At 42.5% G+C, this 15,870-nt stretch overlaps 1 protein-coding gene across 1 annotated transcript; it reads right to left on the reverse strand.

Annotated features, from left to right (window-relative positions):
• Nucleotides 1-600: 600 nt before the first annotated feature.
• paxbp1 (PAX3 and PAX7 binding protein 1) lies at nucleotides 601-11,471 on the reverse strand. Its single transcript, XM_053441355.1, has 18 exons — nucleotides 10,906-11,471; nucleotides 10,554-10,676; nucleotides 9,690-9,902; nucleotides 8,886-9,107; nucleotides 8,680-8,780; nucleotides 8,181-8,404; nucleotides 7,688-7,877; nucleotides 6,598-6,721; nucleotides 5,907-6,009; nucleotides 5,597-5,712; nucleotides 5,297-5,496; nucleotides 4,100-4,247; nucleotides 3,852-3,973; nucleotides 3,658-3,734; nucleotides 3,491-3,557; nucleotides 2,706-2,852; nucleotides 1,513-1,667; nucleotides 601-1,266 (listed from the first exon to the last, which is right to left on the reverse strand). Exons 1-18 carry the CDS (start codon nucleotides 11,216-11,218, stop codon nucleotides 1,146-1,148), a joined length of 2,766 nt encoding a protein of 921 aa, XP_053297330.1. The 5' UTR covers nucleotides 11,219-11,471; the 3' UTR covers nucleotides 601-1,145.
• Between the last annotated feature and the right edge of the window lie 4,399 nt (nucleotides 11,472-15,870).

A 15,870-nucleotide genomic window follows, 5' to 3' on the forward strand; every position in this document is an offset into this window, starting at 1 on the left:
CCTCATAGCAGCATGATGCATACAAAGACATGTATAAAACCTACTCATTTTGGCAGATGTCTGCCTGTGTGTGCATCTGTATACAGTCCAAAAGTTCTTGGGGGATGCATGTGTATGTTGGGGGGCGCCAATTTGAAATCTCGCCTAGTGCGCCAACATTGCAAGGGCCGGCCCTGACGTAGGGAGATGATTAGAGAAGTTTAAATAACATATCAGGTCACTTTCCTATGAAAGAAATCCTTCAAATCAGGGATGGCGATCCAATTTCAGTCTGTAGAGAAGAGATTTAAAATCCTCATTCATAAATTGAAGCTCACTAGAAATGCACTCAGACTGTAAACCCTCAACAGTCCCCTGATGAAACCACATTTAAGTTTTTTTGCATCGAGATCAATAAATTAAATTAATGTGAATTATTAAAATGTTGAAACACTCCCCATCTCTCAACCTGGATCCAGACCAGAATTTAACAGGTTATTTCCTTAATCCATGCAAGTTTCTTGGAAATCCGCCCGTATGCCACTATAACTCCTTGGCAGAGGTAGTAATAGTGGACTTCGGTACCTTTAAACCCAGTAGTCACCAGAAAACTCCACATCAATCTCTCAAATGAATATTTTATTCACAGGCAAACAGAATACTAAAACAAGTCTTACAAATGTAATCACAAAGCATTCAGCTGTGGCAGGGTCATGGGGACAGTCTATGGGTAGCAGGGGCGAGCTGTAACATGAAGTGGGGATCGAAGAGCATTCATCTAGAGACAAGCTCATACTCCTGTGTGCAGGCTCTACCACCTACAAACCTCTTTTGGCAAATATGGACAAGTATGTGAGGGATGGATGTTTTTTACACATATCCTAGATGAATATAGTGATTCTATTGTACAGTAATTCATATCATCAAATGTTGACTTCTAATAAATTATGCATTTAAAACACTGCTGCTGTTTCGTGCTGACAACACAAGGCCTGGTTTCAGCACCAGTCCCGTGCCGATAGGTGTGCCAGGACACCTCTCTGTACAGTATTCACAATATTTACAAGTATTTTCACTCTAGTCTCTCACACGTTGTTTTCATCTCTTGGCATTAGATGTGCTGCAAATACCAGGAGACAAATGAGCGGCTGCTGTTCAGACTTCTTCTATGACATGGTCTCAAGAAACGGTTTGATGTCTTTAATGCCATGCTCTGCTGCCACAGCGACGATGTGGTCCAGGGCGTTCATTCGGGCCAACATCTTCACAACCTCTCTGATTTGATCCCTGTTGGCAGAGGTGGGTTTGATTAGAATAAGTGTGAGCACATATCCAAAGAATTACAACACAATGTTAAGATACTGATCTGAAGAGTAATTTAAATACATTTTTATTACGGAATACTGGTCATGCTACTTCATGCACTCGAAATAGCATTGTTATTCCAGCACATAGAGCTATAAAAGAATCCTACATCCCCGAACTGACAAACACTCTAGAGCTGTATATACAGAACTTAGCAGAGTGTCTTACTTGGCAGAGCGCCGCTCCACATCAGACAAGCCAACAGTGCCGCGGTGCAGTGAGCTTGCCAGGTGGGTGAGGTACCGACAGAACGGCTCCAATTGAGGCAACGTCTGCTGGCCCTTCAGCCCAGAGAACCAGTGCACGGGCAGACACTCCACCACCTGAGAAAGGTACAAGGACGGGTTAGACGGAAACTCTGTGGCCCCCGTTTAGGGAGTCATAAATCTGAGCAGCAGAGCAGGTGCGTTCGTCAGCTGCTGGCTATTAAAAAAAAGAAAAGAAGGTACAGACGTGAAGACCAGCCGCTCTCGTTGACCTGGGCGAGAGAATGTTAATATAGAAGACAAACTCCTCTCAAACGGTCAGATCAAGGAGAGGAATTGGTCTCCACTGCTCAAGTGGCTAAACAAATAATCTCTATATTTAGACATTGCTAAAGACTATGGCCCTAATGCAATTTGCATCAGATTCAAACTATAATGAAACAAGTTGCCATCATTATTTATTCTGCAGGTTTGGGACCGAGTTAAGGGAGCGGAATTGTTTAACTGGTTAAAAAGGAAATCAGATCGTAATTAGTTCTAGTACAACGTTCTGCACTTGACCCTGGAGTCAAATCATCTGAGAAAGGAGATCCTTCTGTTGAGTGGCACTTCTCCTCTCAGCGTGCTAGTTATAATGCCGGTGTCTTGTCACAGAACTAGATGTATGGAATGATATTGTTGTAAATATGTAAATGTGAGGTGTAGACAGGACCATGGAGGTGTCACGGCCATATGGTCCGTTACACAAGAAAAGAAGTCCTGCAGTAGGTCATGTTTTATGAGGAGAACGGTATGTAACAGGACATAGAGTGGAAAGTCACCCCATCCCATTCTACTCACTGAAATAAAACCAACAGACTTCATATACAAATACATGAAGACTGTCAGTGTAACCTTGTATATGTTGACCTTTTCAAAGTGTGTGGAAACAAGCAGCAGTAACTAATTTCCCCTTTAATATCTATGAAATCAATGCATTTGTTATACAACATAAATCAGACAAAACCTTCTTAGATCCTTCACCCCTTCATTTGAAAAATGAGTTTCTTACTGACAGAGAAACTTCAAAACAAATAGTGTCTCTGGCTACATTCGCAATTCAGTAGGTTTACACATGAATCCTGAAATGATAAGAAAACGGCGTGCGTCTCCCACCTTCTGGCACTTCTCAACATTGTCTTCCACTGTTTCTGTGGTTTGCAGTGCAGAGAGGATGTATCTGTTGACTGTGCTATCCAACGCCAGGTCCTTCAGGCAGGAAGTGGATAAGATGCCTTCCCACTGCAGCATGTTCCCCAGCAGCTGCACAAAGTGGGAGCAAGAGCATCGCAGCACAAAACGTTATTATCAAAGTCGTTGTCTGCTGAAGTATTTAGACGTGAACTCCGAAAAATAGCAGAAAAATTGGGTCCAGACATTTTCAAGAGTTAGCCTTTCACATATGAGGAATACAGTAAGAGATTGTTCGGGTCAGATATGTTCACAACAACAGGAACATATGTGGGACATGCAGCCCGAAATTAAATGTAGAATCATCAAAAGCTCTCATTCTTTCCAATCTGAAATCTTTGCTGGCATCTTCTACGGGTATGGCACCTTCCCCCCCCCCACACACTTCTGTGTCTGTCAGCTCAAGAGACATCAACACAATCCCCGCTCTGATGTGTACCAAGACATATTCTCACATGGGCTCACTCTAGAGATATTACACTTTACTAAGGGGATGGCAGCAAAAGTTCCGGATAATGACAGGAGCAACCGAATCAGACATTTGTGATCTAACATGAAGCCACTCTGGACGGTTTTGGCAAAATATCTGGACTTCAGTAGGAGTGCCTGTCACTGGTCATCTCAATATTCCACCCTGTGAACTATCTTAAGTCTCCTCTTTAAGTCAGTCAGATGAGATTCAGAGGAGAACAATGAGTGTGTCCACATACCTTCACACAGGACCAAAACTGCCTGTGGTAGAATAAGTAGGGACCAGAATTCTTGTTCTCCAACACACTGAAAAGAAGCAAAACCACATCCAGTCAGTAATCAAATGCAACACAGATGCAGAAATCACATCTGGACAATGTGCAAAATTAACAATTGTGTAACGTACTTCTTGGGATAGAGGGGAAGGAAGACGTCTTCATCCAGACTCCGCCTCGTCCTTAAGACAATAGATTTCAAAAGTTCCTGATGGAAAGAAGAAATCAAGATGACAATATTTTCTAGCCCAGGAGCAAGAGTAGTCTAATACTTTTCAGATGAAGTACATCATGTGTATGTACGCAGTGAGAGAGCGGACAGTACCTCAGTGTATCGATTGTCCCCATGCAGCACAGTGGGGTAACCTTTCATGAGTCTGTGAATGAAGCCCGTCAGCCTGGCTGTTTGACTGCTGGACAGCGGGTCCCACACTTGCTCCGTCAACACTGACACACACAAACCAAAAACCAAACATCAACACTTCATATTTTGTTTACTGGCCTGCACTTTTAAGCCAAGGTACTTTTTTAGAGGATACTACACAGTGGGTGCTGCTGCGCTGGTTCCCCTACCTGTCAGTTTCGAGAGGATGACCTTCTCCACGATAGCGGGCAGCAAACTGGCGTCTCCCTCTCCTTTCTGCAGCGTGCCGTGCTCCTCAAAGCCGTAAAACAATAGTGACTCAAACCAGAGCATGTACTCGAAGTTTGCACACTGCGCCTGAAAGACAGAAAAACACAAAATATATTTCAGAACTTCAAACAACCATTTCACAGAAGGAAAATGTTACGTTGGGCTCTGCCAACATGAAGGAGGCATGGAGCTCCACTGCCTCCTTGGTGGAACAGACTACAACCTGATACACAACATGCAAGGGAAGGTGTGGTCTAATCTGCATTACTGTTAAGAGACCACAGACTGGAACCTGGTCTTTGAGACCACTCAGAGTATATTCAGTTTTGTTGTTGCCTGCAAAAAAGTCCAGTGTTTCTGTAGCAATACGAGAAAGAAGGCCCAGGACAGCTAGTGGGAGAAGCAGGCATGTAGGAGTGGGATGGGTCTCTGGCTCTGCACGTGAGAAATAATCTGTTTCGGCTGTGGAAGGAAGCAGGAGTGTGCAAATAAGCTAAACCCGTTTCTCAACATGTTGGACACCACACACACCAGCTGCTGCCCCTCTCAGCGATCTCTGTTAGCACTGCCTGCTTCCCTGCCAAACAGCTGACTAGTAAATACAGCTGGCTGCTTGGTTATGTTGATTTTTGATTGTAATAATAAAGTATTGATTAACAAACAGCAATTGGCTATGGGGACTTATGTTATGACTGCTATCCTCTGCTTCAAAACTGTACGAGCTACTTTTTACAGTAGAGCCATCACGGAAGCCGTTTTTTTAGACATGGCCACCGGAGGAAGTCAGGAGGAATTGGGATCGGACTCTTTCCACAAGTTGGCTTCACCTCCATACAACGCAGCAGGAGGTTCTCAGCTCAGACGTGTTCACAGCTACACATCGATCTCCAGCGCATTCACGTGAGGAGTGGCGCAGGATGTGATGCATTAATTCAGCTGCGAGGATCACGTGTTTTCGGTTACAGCACATCAGCACCGACGTTGGCTCTTTCCCCCAAAAGCTCTTTTGACATGTTCGTCTGCGTCTTCTCCTTTTCTGACTCTGCGTTTGTTTTCTTTTGTTTTTTATTTCATTTGTCTTTCTGCTGCTGCTACATTTCTAGCCTGAAGATCAGTGAAGTGTTATCTCATCTTACCTCGAGTGGGCTCCATGTAATCAGCTGCATGCGGACTAACGGGTTGAAGAGTTTAGGCAGACAGAGGCCAATGTAAGCATCCCTGTAGCAGTCGGCGTATTCCCTCCTCCACACTTCAAAATGGGATTTGATGCAGTCGAGAGAATGAAAATCGTCCACCACGTCTTCAAACGCTTTCTTACATTCCCTGCTGATACGATCTGGGTGAGACAAATGTCTTTAATTAGTGAAGACCAACAGAATGTCTAATGTCACTGTCAATGGTTGATTCTGTACTTTTGCAGCAATTCCATGACCAACCTTTCTCCATGGTGAAGCTGGTGATGTCGGTAGACGTCTCCTCATCATCAGACGATAAGCCCTCATTGTGTTCGGCCCTCTTTCCATTCTGCTCTCGAGCCTGTCGCCGTCGAGTTCTGCACTCACCCACAAGCACAAAGGAAAACTATTAAAACCATGGTCGGATGTTTTGCATTGAATTACCTGTGACCAGGCAAACCAAGCAATAATCAAGGTTGACTTTTGTAATGAATACAGAACAGAGCGCTAAAGTCAGATATGAGTTTTTTGGGCATTTGCTAGTCTGACACATGGAATCTTGGCCTCGTACCGTCGAGCTTCTCTTTCTGCTATCCTCCTCTGACGACTGTGCTCTTGGTATGCTGCGCGGTCACGACCAAATGAGTCTAAATTAGGCGCCATGACAGCTTTATCTGCAAGAGACAGGAACAATTTTAGAACCAGTTACGAAAAGCAGAGACAACCCATTATCTAGTTTTAGTATGGACACTCAATATTACGATTTTCTGAGATCAGAAAGGCACGAGGACTGTTTTAAACCTTATTACACAAGTTCAAACATTAGTCTAAATGTACCAGCAGCAATACAAAAATCATATTTGTGACAAATAATTTGGATATCATTCATGTTCTAGTCACTTACCTGTCTGCAACTTCCTACATGTCACAGTGAAAGTGACAGATGATAAGTCACTAACGTTTTTCTCATCATTACTGAGTGACTGAGTGCTTGCGCTGAGTTACAGGCACCCAGGTGACTGTGAGACTCAGCCACTTAACAGAAGCCAAAGCAGCTCCTCCAGTAAAACATCTCTATTGCAAGTGCACGCTCACTCACTCAAAACCACATGTCAATCACCCTCAAGCACACGAATGAGGGAAACATAACAGGGGTGGTGGGAAACAAGGATGTGAATAACACACACACAGACACACACTCGCATACAGAGAACTAACGAGGCCGTTCAAATAAATCATAAAAACCTTCAAGATGGACTGACTTGAAAGGCTTGCAAACTCCGACGATTCATCTTTAATATCATCCTGTCTTCTCTGGACAAGTCGTAAGGCCCGTTGCCTTAGTAACTGGTGCATGGCAGCCTCCAGCTCCAGGACAGCAGGCACCTGAAAGATATATTGCCTTCTGTGACCTCTGATCCAAACAAAAGTGGGACTCCGAGTCATGGGGATGTCTTGCTGGAGCATGATGGACAGTAAAATACTGGAAGCAAAATATTGTAAGTGTCGGGTGAAACCTGAGATTCTATAAAATGTCTGTTTCCATTAAGTAGAAACACTTTGTACTTTTAATCTGCCAAAACCCATATGAAGACCGTGTTAGATGTCTCGTGAAACGAATGCGTTTGAACCACTTAATTTGTGTTAGAAGGTTTCTACCCAACACCGACAACATACAGTCCCAGTCATTTTACGCTGTAATAATGGACTCCATACTAAGTCATGCTGATAATGGATGGTTAGTGTCCCGTTTCCGTCACATTGTTCTGTGCACTCAGAGTCACCTGACAGAGTTAAAACAGACATTAGTGAGGTTGCGTAAAAAATATCGTCGGCTGCCATTCCATCTAGTTCCAACTCTGCTGCTGCAGGATCAAGGTTTAGTTATTGTCCCATGCATTTAGTCAGCCGCTACAGGAGTAGAGAACATAGTTCAAGCTGGAGGCGTTATTTTGTCATGTTTTACCAAATTGGACTCTACCTCTTTAAACAGATCCAGCACACAGGCTACAGATCCTGTGTGTATTTAGCTACACCACTATTCTGGGTCGTTCTAAAGCACCAACTCATCATATAACTTTGTTTACTCACTGTATGAGTATCAATGAAAAGACATTGAAAACATTAAACACCCTGAGATTTTCTTCTACAGAAAAACAATTCATAGAAGTCGGTTACTGAGATAACAGATCAAAGTCATATTTCTGACTAAAATGAGCTGTTTTGATTGGAAAATACTGAGTGCTCCAAACAACTAATCTTTAGTCACACTGGGTTCTCAGCTCTCATCAAGTGGTCAGAGATACACAGACACAAAACAGCTAATCGGACAGCAGACAAATTCTCCCTTACCTTTTCATTGAAACACTCAAGCAAGTCTCCAACATACCCTCGCATCTCTTGCAAGAATTTATATTGCTCTGCATTATCATTGGACGAGCCCTCCAGCTGCTGAATGGCGCTCTCAGAGGCAGCTAGGTCTTCCTCGATCTGTTTGTAGCGCTTGGAGTTTGCATTGTGGCCTGCGTGCATTTGGCCGAGTCTACAGACACATGACATACGGGGAAGACAGTAAGAAAGGATGACTTCGACCAGACTGATGAAACACAGAGCTAATCTAGTTTTAAATGCTGACTGTTTGCAGAGTGCAACCATTGAATACACAAATCATGATAACAAATTATCAGGCGACAATGTGTTAGAATGATGTTGGCTGAACCGGAGTCTCAGGCCCTGAGGTATGTGGACTGCTCTGCTGGGTTTTCAGGACCACAGCACAAAGAGTTGGCAGCAGCTGAGCTGACAACTCATATTAGATGTTGGAGCAGTCTCCCACTGAACCTACCTATCCTGCAGGCGTTTCTTTACCAGATCAATGGTTACTGGGGTTAGATCACTAATAGGAGCCCCGTAGTGAACAGAGCCGTTGTCTGCTCGCCCAGTTGGCTTGCCAGTCTGTGGGGCCACAGTGCTGTAGGTGAAAGGTATGCTGTAGGAGGAGCCATAGGGCTGGCTCTCATAGCTGTTCTGGTAGTAGACTGTGTTGTCCTCTGGCTGGCTGCTCTGGACCTGGAAATAGAAACAAGGCAAATAAACAAACATTTTACCACTACAACTCACAGACATGCTGTTTCTAATAACAATTAATTAGGGTTGCAACTAATAGTTATTTATACTCATTTAGTCTATTAAATGGTGGGACTGAATGTGACATCTTCAAACGTCAGACATTAATGCTTGACAAATAATTAGTTTATCATTTGTCAAAATTGCTCATGATTCATTGTCAGTCTTACAGAAAGGCTAAATGTTTTACAGCTGTTAACAGATGAAGTAAATCTTACCTGGGGTATACTGATTCCTTTTCTAATCTGCTCCTGCTCCCAGCGGCTCACCTCCTCATCCTGACCTGTATCCAGTGCCTCATCATCACTTCCCTCGATACCTGAATGTGGAAAGGCGTGGTTCATGTCTTAGGAACCAACCGATTTAAAACAGGACTGTACAAATCAATGGCTGGTTGGTTGGCCCACTGTAGCTATAACAGTACCTATCTCCTCGGCTATCTTTTGTCTCTGGGTTTTGTTCTTGACTCCGCTGAAGCGGATCCTCTTCTCCTCCTCTTCTTCGTCGTCACTGACATCTTGGTCTTCTCGTATCTGACGTTTCTTGGGGGTCTCTGTTTCTACCAATGGAGGTTCGCCCCCCAGTTCTCTAGCCATTTGTCGCCGCTTTCTGGCAGCATGGATGAATGCTGCATCAGGGATCTCACCTAAAATAAAATAAAAATGATGTTAACAGGGCCTACAACTGTGAGTAACGCATACCATGTTCTATTCCTAAAGCCACACCTGTCACCCCAGTGCTCCCACTGTCCTCCCTCCATCTCTCCGGCAAAGAAAAAGTAAAACTATGCGGAAAAGAATGAGGTAAAAAGAAACAATACTACTTGAATAGAATATTTTCTATATTCTTAAGATTAAGAATGCAAAATTTTCATAAAAAAATAAAGCCTGGTGATTATTGCTGATGATCCAGTATCTCCTCTACTGACATCTTAAGCGAAGCATTTGGCTCCCTAGATTTTATTTTTTAAATTTCCAAACATAAAATATGATTTATGCTGGCGCTTGGCTGAACTACCCAGATAAACACTTTAAATTCACTATCATTGTCTATTCATGGGTTCAGCTTCATTCCCTCTCTGAAGTTATAAACATGTCACCGTCTTTGACAACGCCATCTTTTTCATGTGAAAAATGTGGTGGAGGCTGATAAAGAAGCACAGACACACCCTAAGCCTACACAAATGTGCCAGTGATTATAGTCAAAACACTGAACAAGCATGTGCTACCTGGTTTTAGGCTGCCGAGGGAGGACAGCGTGTTGAAAGTTGATACGGTGTTGTTCGTCTTGGCCACTTGACTGTGTGTCTGGCTGCCTTGACTCTTTGCCTCTTCCTCATGCTCTTCTGTACTGTCCACCTCCATCTCTTCCTCCCCATGCTCACTACCTGCAGCACTTGTGACCTCTTCTTTGATTGTCATAGAAAGCTGAGGTGTTGCATCTAGGAAAACAGGATACACAAACACACGAGTCAAGAGGTATACAGATCTGTATATAAAAAGGCAATCAATATTTCTGATATACAAACTTTTTTTACGTTCAGTTTGTAGAATTTAGTGATATCTAGAGGTGAAGTTTTATGTTGCAGCTGAATCCCCCTCAACTCAAAAGGTGTTTTGTTTGTCCAGTCTGGGCCACTGTAAAAAACATAGCACCCTCCCTAGAGAGGACCCGCTCCTGACGTAGATATAACGTATCTTAATATAAAAGGGCCCATTCTAGGGTAAAGAAAACAACAATTTGTACTATTTAGATGAAACACACCTGTGAAATCATCTCAAGGAACATTTTGTATTCAATTCATGCCAATAGATCCCTTTCTCCTGCATCTTATACACTGGACTTTGAGTATAATAATGCAATGAGAAGTTGAATTGATCTCTGCAGAGACCGATCCTGTCTTGATGTGCAATAGCATGACACCCTCAAATGTTTATAGATTTTAAAATGTGCACATTGTCAATGTTTAAACTACTTGTTGCCTGCTGCTGCATGTTGAGTTGTTGAGCTTGGCACGGTGAGACGTTCTTATTGGTCAGTCATGTGCCAGCAGACTTGACAGGAGACATGAACAGCGTGCTACTACTCCCACCTGATCTGTTTTCCTGCTTGAAACATCCAGATCTCTCCAAATCATCCTTGTATTCTTTCTTCAGCTGTTTGGCGATCTTCTTGCTGTGGTAGGATTTCTTCACCCTGAACACCTCGGATCCATCTGTTTACAAACGAGACAGTGTGAGTGAGCGCAGTGCATCGTGCAACATAACCCGGGTTTAGTTGCTAATGATTTGGTTGAATCCATAAGAAAAGTACTGATCTGTGCCGGTGAATGCAAATATTAATACGATTTCCGTATACGTAGAAAGAAAGCCCGGTGAGGATAACACGTTTTCTCCAGCTTAGATCACCTAGCTAGCTGACTTAGCATTGCTTAAGCACGTTACCTTCGTCATCGTGGAAACTCAGCAAACTGGCTTTGGTGGGGGCCGGCACCACAGCTACGACTTCTTTGACTTTCTTCTCCCGCTTGACAGGTCTCACGCTGTTGAGGTGTGACGTGAAGCCGTTGCTGTGGTAGCCGTCTGCGCTGCTGGGGGCTGCGGTGAAGCTGCTGCTGGAAATCTCCATGAACGGGATTTCCTCCACAACAGGCCCGAGCGATGCGGGCGCCAGCGGGGGCTGCTGGCCCTCCTCCTGCTCGTCCTCGTCGGACTCATTCCTCCGACGGAAATTCGCTCGTTTCGCCTTTTTAAACATCGTGCTCCCCTCGTTAAACGCAACAGCACATGCTCCGATCGCTGGACACCTTAAAAACTATAGTTGGAGCCAAAAGACACCATCCACACACTGGCCGGCGGCCATTTTCCTTTAGACGCTATTTTTCTTCTTCTTCTCTCGCTTTATTGTCGGATTGCAAACAGCTTCAGGTGCATACCGCCACCTACTGGACGAGAGTGTGAAACATCACGTAAGATCAGACTGTTTACTCCGGTTAAGCCAGCCGACACTCGCATCTCTGTGGTCAAATCAGCCGACACAGAAATTCTACTGCACTCATATACTGATACTTATGGTAAACGTATTCAAACCGCCCAGAAAGGGGACGGCAACGGAGTACTCGAAGTTAGAGGAACACATGTGGGCCTATGTCCGGTTTTCAAAATAAACTGTTGACAATGGAGCCTATGCAAAATGCATTATTGAAAAATAATGTCTTGGATTAAATTCACATTTTTATTTTTATGAATAGCATTTTGACTATCAATTATGCAATTTTACAAGTAAAAATCACACATTTTTAGCTTCAAGTAGTTAATATCTGGATACTTCAAAGTACTGTGAAAACACTCAACACTCAATAAATTCAGAGTGAGACTGATATGCCTGTGTTCAGGACCTCTCTGACTACCTACATACATGAATATCAACGATTTGATTTTTGATATTCAGAATGTAGGTAGTCAGAGAGGTCCTGAACACAGGCATATCAGTCTCTCTGAACTTATTGAGCAAAGTATTTTTACAGTACTCTGAAGTATCCTCAAATGATCTTTTCCACAGTGAAAATGTTGGACTTTACTTTGAAAAACTCCAAATATATTCAGTAAAAATCGTTGATATTCATGTATGTAGGTAGTCAGGAAGGTCCTGAACACAGGCATATCAGTCTCTCTCTGAAATTATTGAGCAAAGTGTTTTTACAGTACTTTGAAGTATTCTGAAATGATCTATTCCACAGTGAAAATGTTTTACTTTACTTTGAAAAATTGTAAACAGTGAAAATGTTGGACTTTACTTTGAAAAATCTCCAAATTAAATTCTCCCTATTTTAGGTGTTACATGTTGTCCCTAGTAACACAAGCACATTCACATCACAACCCTCTGCCCAATCTGTTCCCACTTTCCCTTTTGACCCCTCCTTGTATCAGAAAGACAGACACCATATTAATAAGTTCACAATTTATGTATTGGCATCACTAACATCATTCATTCATTTATTCAATTCAAAGCTTCAGACACCAAGGCCATAGTGTCATTATAATCACTCTGCCTGTTTTACATTTATTGTACACTTGATGGCGCAGTAGAGCAAATGAAGCACCATGAAGTTTCGGCCCATGAGAGATCTAGTTTGATGGAAAGCTTCACTGCTTCAAAAAGCTTCATGTCGCCATCACTAGCCAACAGCGCCACCTATACACAGCCACTGAGTATGCTTTGACCGATCTTCACGAAAATCGATACACACGTGTATCATGACCAGACGCAGAAACAAGGAGCATTATGAAAAACACAACAGCAAGACATTTTTCTCATTGACTAACTGGTCGTAGGGCTTTCATCAGATCATCTTCATTATGAGCTGAGTGTCATCTCAGCACTTTGCCAACTCTGCACTGAGAGTGACAGTATCAACCGAATGTTGATAAAAATGCCTGTTTTGACCCATTCAGAGGTGTCACAGAGGGAGAAGAACAGGTGTCAATCAGTCAGGGTCATCACCACCATCACACTGTTGAGACAATGGAGCCAAAATTACTGTTATGATTGACTTTTCCTGCTCGGCCCATTGTGTAAAAACTCAAGGTCAAGTCCTGACGTGTGCATGCGAGTCGGTGGCTTGTTGACATAAAAGGTTGTGTCTGAGTACAGACACACAGAGAGAAAGACAATTCAAAAGAATCACACCCACAGACCCTCTCACACCTCTTTTCTCCCTCCTCTCAAAACCCTCTAATTTCATTCTAGCTCACTTTCAATCGCCCCAATTATCCCAGATGCACAGCTCTGAAACTGCAGCCTCCTGCTTCAGTGTCTGCGTGGTAAACATGTGATGGGAGCCGGAGCATGTGTCTCCCCAAACAGAAACAGATAATATGTATTCTGCACTTCCAGCTCACTCAGCTCCTTTAATTAATGGAGGACATGTAAGCTGCAGTTAGTGAGGGTCATTACAGAGCCATTACTTGACACAGTGTAGTCGACGCTTTGGTAGTGATAATAACTGCCGAAATTAAAGTGTCACCGCTGATGAAGCCAGAGTGATATGTTGTGATTAATTAATGTCGAGATGAACTTTGGCCATTAAAGCGATAATTGGAGATAAATATCTTCCCATTATTGGCAGCATTCCAGTTTAAAAGTCCCAGAGCCCTTTCCCCCCATAACAATACACTTTCATTGTTGAGGAGCAGAGTTAACAGAGCAGAAAACTTATTCTAATCCTGTTGTGATGCAGTCAAAACTATCCTGGAACATAAAGATACTGTGGTTATTTCCACATCACAGTATATTTAGGGTCATACTTAAGTGTCATGTATATTGATCGTAAATCTGGAATTACAATGACCTTCTGAGTCTGAATGGAATACTGACTTATTTAAATAAACACATATCATAACTACATTTTTACCTCAAATCATGTTTCCATGCAGCGAAGATTGTTGTTATTATCATTATTATTAGTAGTAGTATTAGTATTAGTAGTAGTAGTAGTAGTAGGAGGAGGAGGAGGAGGAGGAGTTGTGTCAATGGAAATAATTAGGTTATCAGTTGTATATGTTGAGATTAATTTGTATTGTTTTGGAAATGTAGCAATTATATTTACATTATATATAGTATTTACAATATATATTATATATATAAGTATATTAATTTCTTTCAATATCATATTGCATATTATACAGAGTTGATCTTTTCTTTATACACTGTGTATTGACCTATATAATAGGACAAAATGACAAAAAAGTGGTGATCAGAATCTGAATATTTTGCTTTCTGGCTCTTGATAATTCAGGGTATTTACTTCGAATAGTACATTTTACTTCAGTACAATCTGCAGTAAGAACTTTGGATATTTACCTATCAGTCTGTGTGTTTTGTGTGTATGTGTGTATTGTGTTATGACAAGGAAATTAATATGTTGTTCCCAGGTCCAATTTGTAAGTGCCATCATATCCTAATTCTCAAATTCAGAATCAATAGTTACCTGTTCTGATGTGATAGTGTTTAACGTTGTGGTCAGCCTCATTAGCTGAAACCAGGCTGGAGAGTTGAGAGAGTCTCGGCACCACAGGGGATTTTAAATGAGACACACACACAAACGCAGATCGATTGTTCCTCGGCGCTTCCAACGAGGAGGTGATGAATCAAAAGTCCACTTGGGGGCACTGCAGCCCCTCGTAAGAGAAACTCTGTGTCTCATGATTGGCCAAGGTGCTGCTCAGAGTTCACTTGTGTATAAATGCTAATGAAATACAATGACATTTCCTGATCCAGTGAATGTATCTGAAACAAGCCAGCATGAATATAGATGACATCAATACTGCTACTCAAAGGTTCATAAGGCTCATCAAATCACTCCTCTCATCACATAGAGGAAGCTGTTGATGTGTGTGATGATTTGTAAAAGGAAATCAATCGGTTTTGTGTGTCATTATTTGTTTAGTTGTTTACCTGCAGGGGTCTGTAGTGAAAGGAGAGCGGGGGAGTATGTCTTGTTTTTCTCTAATGTCGTGCAACAGGAGTGAGGCCATTTTAAATTGCTGCTGCTGGATGGAGTGACTGTTTAAAGCAAAAATTAGAAGCCAAGGTTTCATTTGCACTGATGGAACAAACATCAGGGTTGAATAGCTCGTCTTATTAAATACACGGCGTGCACGTCGGGAGGTAATGAAGACGGAATGAGAATAAAACAAGAGGCGCAGTAATGGAGGGACAAGCGGATCTACACCCTCCACCTCTTATTGACCACTTAATGCAAGGCTTTGTATATTAAAACCCCACATTAATTGGCATTTAAAACATAAATTGCACGAAAATCTCAAATGAACGCAATTGTGTTTCATAATGCAGCGTGTCAGCTTTGTTTAAAGACGGCTATCTAAATTTGGAGCTCTTCATAGGTCCCGGCGCTCTTAGGTAATAGCACCCTTTGAACACAGAATATTAATGTTGTGATACAAGCGCACATAAGAAGCTGCAGAACCTGACCGATGGGGATAAGTAATTATATTTAACTCTAACGGGGGACCAGGATTCACCAAGGTAATTTCTGTTTAGGCCCTTTTTACTGCTGTGGTACTTTATTCCTCCTAGTGGCCATTCTCACCATCAATCACTGAGATCAAATCAAGTAAGTAACTGCCTCCGTTACCAGGGACACAAACTATCTGAACACAAGTGGACTTAAAATCACAGACAAAGAAGACAAAGAACACAAACACATTTGGAGTCTTAAATCCAGAGTTAGTCGATGAATAGTGCCATCCGTTCTGCTATAATGTATCTTGTGTGCATGTGCAGGAGCTTCGTCGAGTATCTGCATATTCGTTCTGTGCCTTCTGCCTGCTCGTGTCGCAGAGCTCATTGTATGTGGCGGCGATCTGAATTGATTATGGGTGAAGCAG

This window comes from Pleuronectes platessa, chromosome 15 (assembly GCF_947347685.1).
Source record: "Pleuronectes platessa chromosome 15, fPlePla1.1, whole genome shotgun sequence".
NCBI classification, from domain to species: Eukaryota; Metazoa; Chordata; class Actinopteri; order Pleuronectiformes; family Pleuronectidae; genus Pleuronectes; species Pleuronectes platessa.

Bases quoted from the DNA above. Each gene is read 5' to 3' on its own strand.
- paxbp1 (XM_053441355.1), bottom strand. From the start codon at position 11,218: ATGTTTAAAAAGGCGAAACGAGCGAATTTCCGTCGGAGGAATGAGTCC. The intron at 7,878-8,180 runs GTAGGTTCAGTG...ATGTGTCTGTAG, and splicing joins AAGAAACGCCTGCAGGATAG to ACTCGGCCAAATGCACGCAG. The intron at 5,713-5,906 runs GTACGAGGCCAA...GGGTGAGTGCAG, and splicing joins GCAGAAAGAGAAGCTCGACG to AACTCGACGGCGACAGGCTC.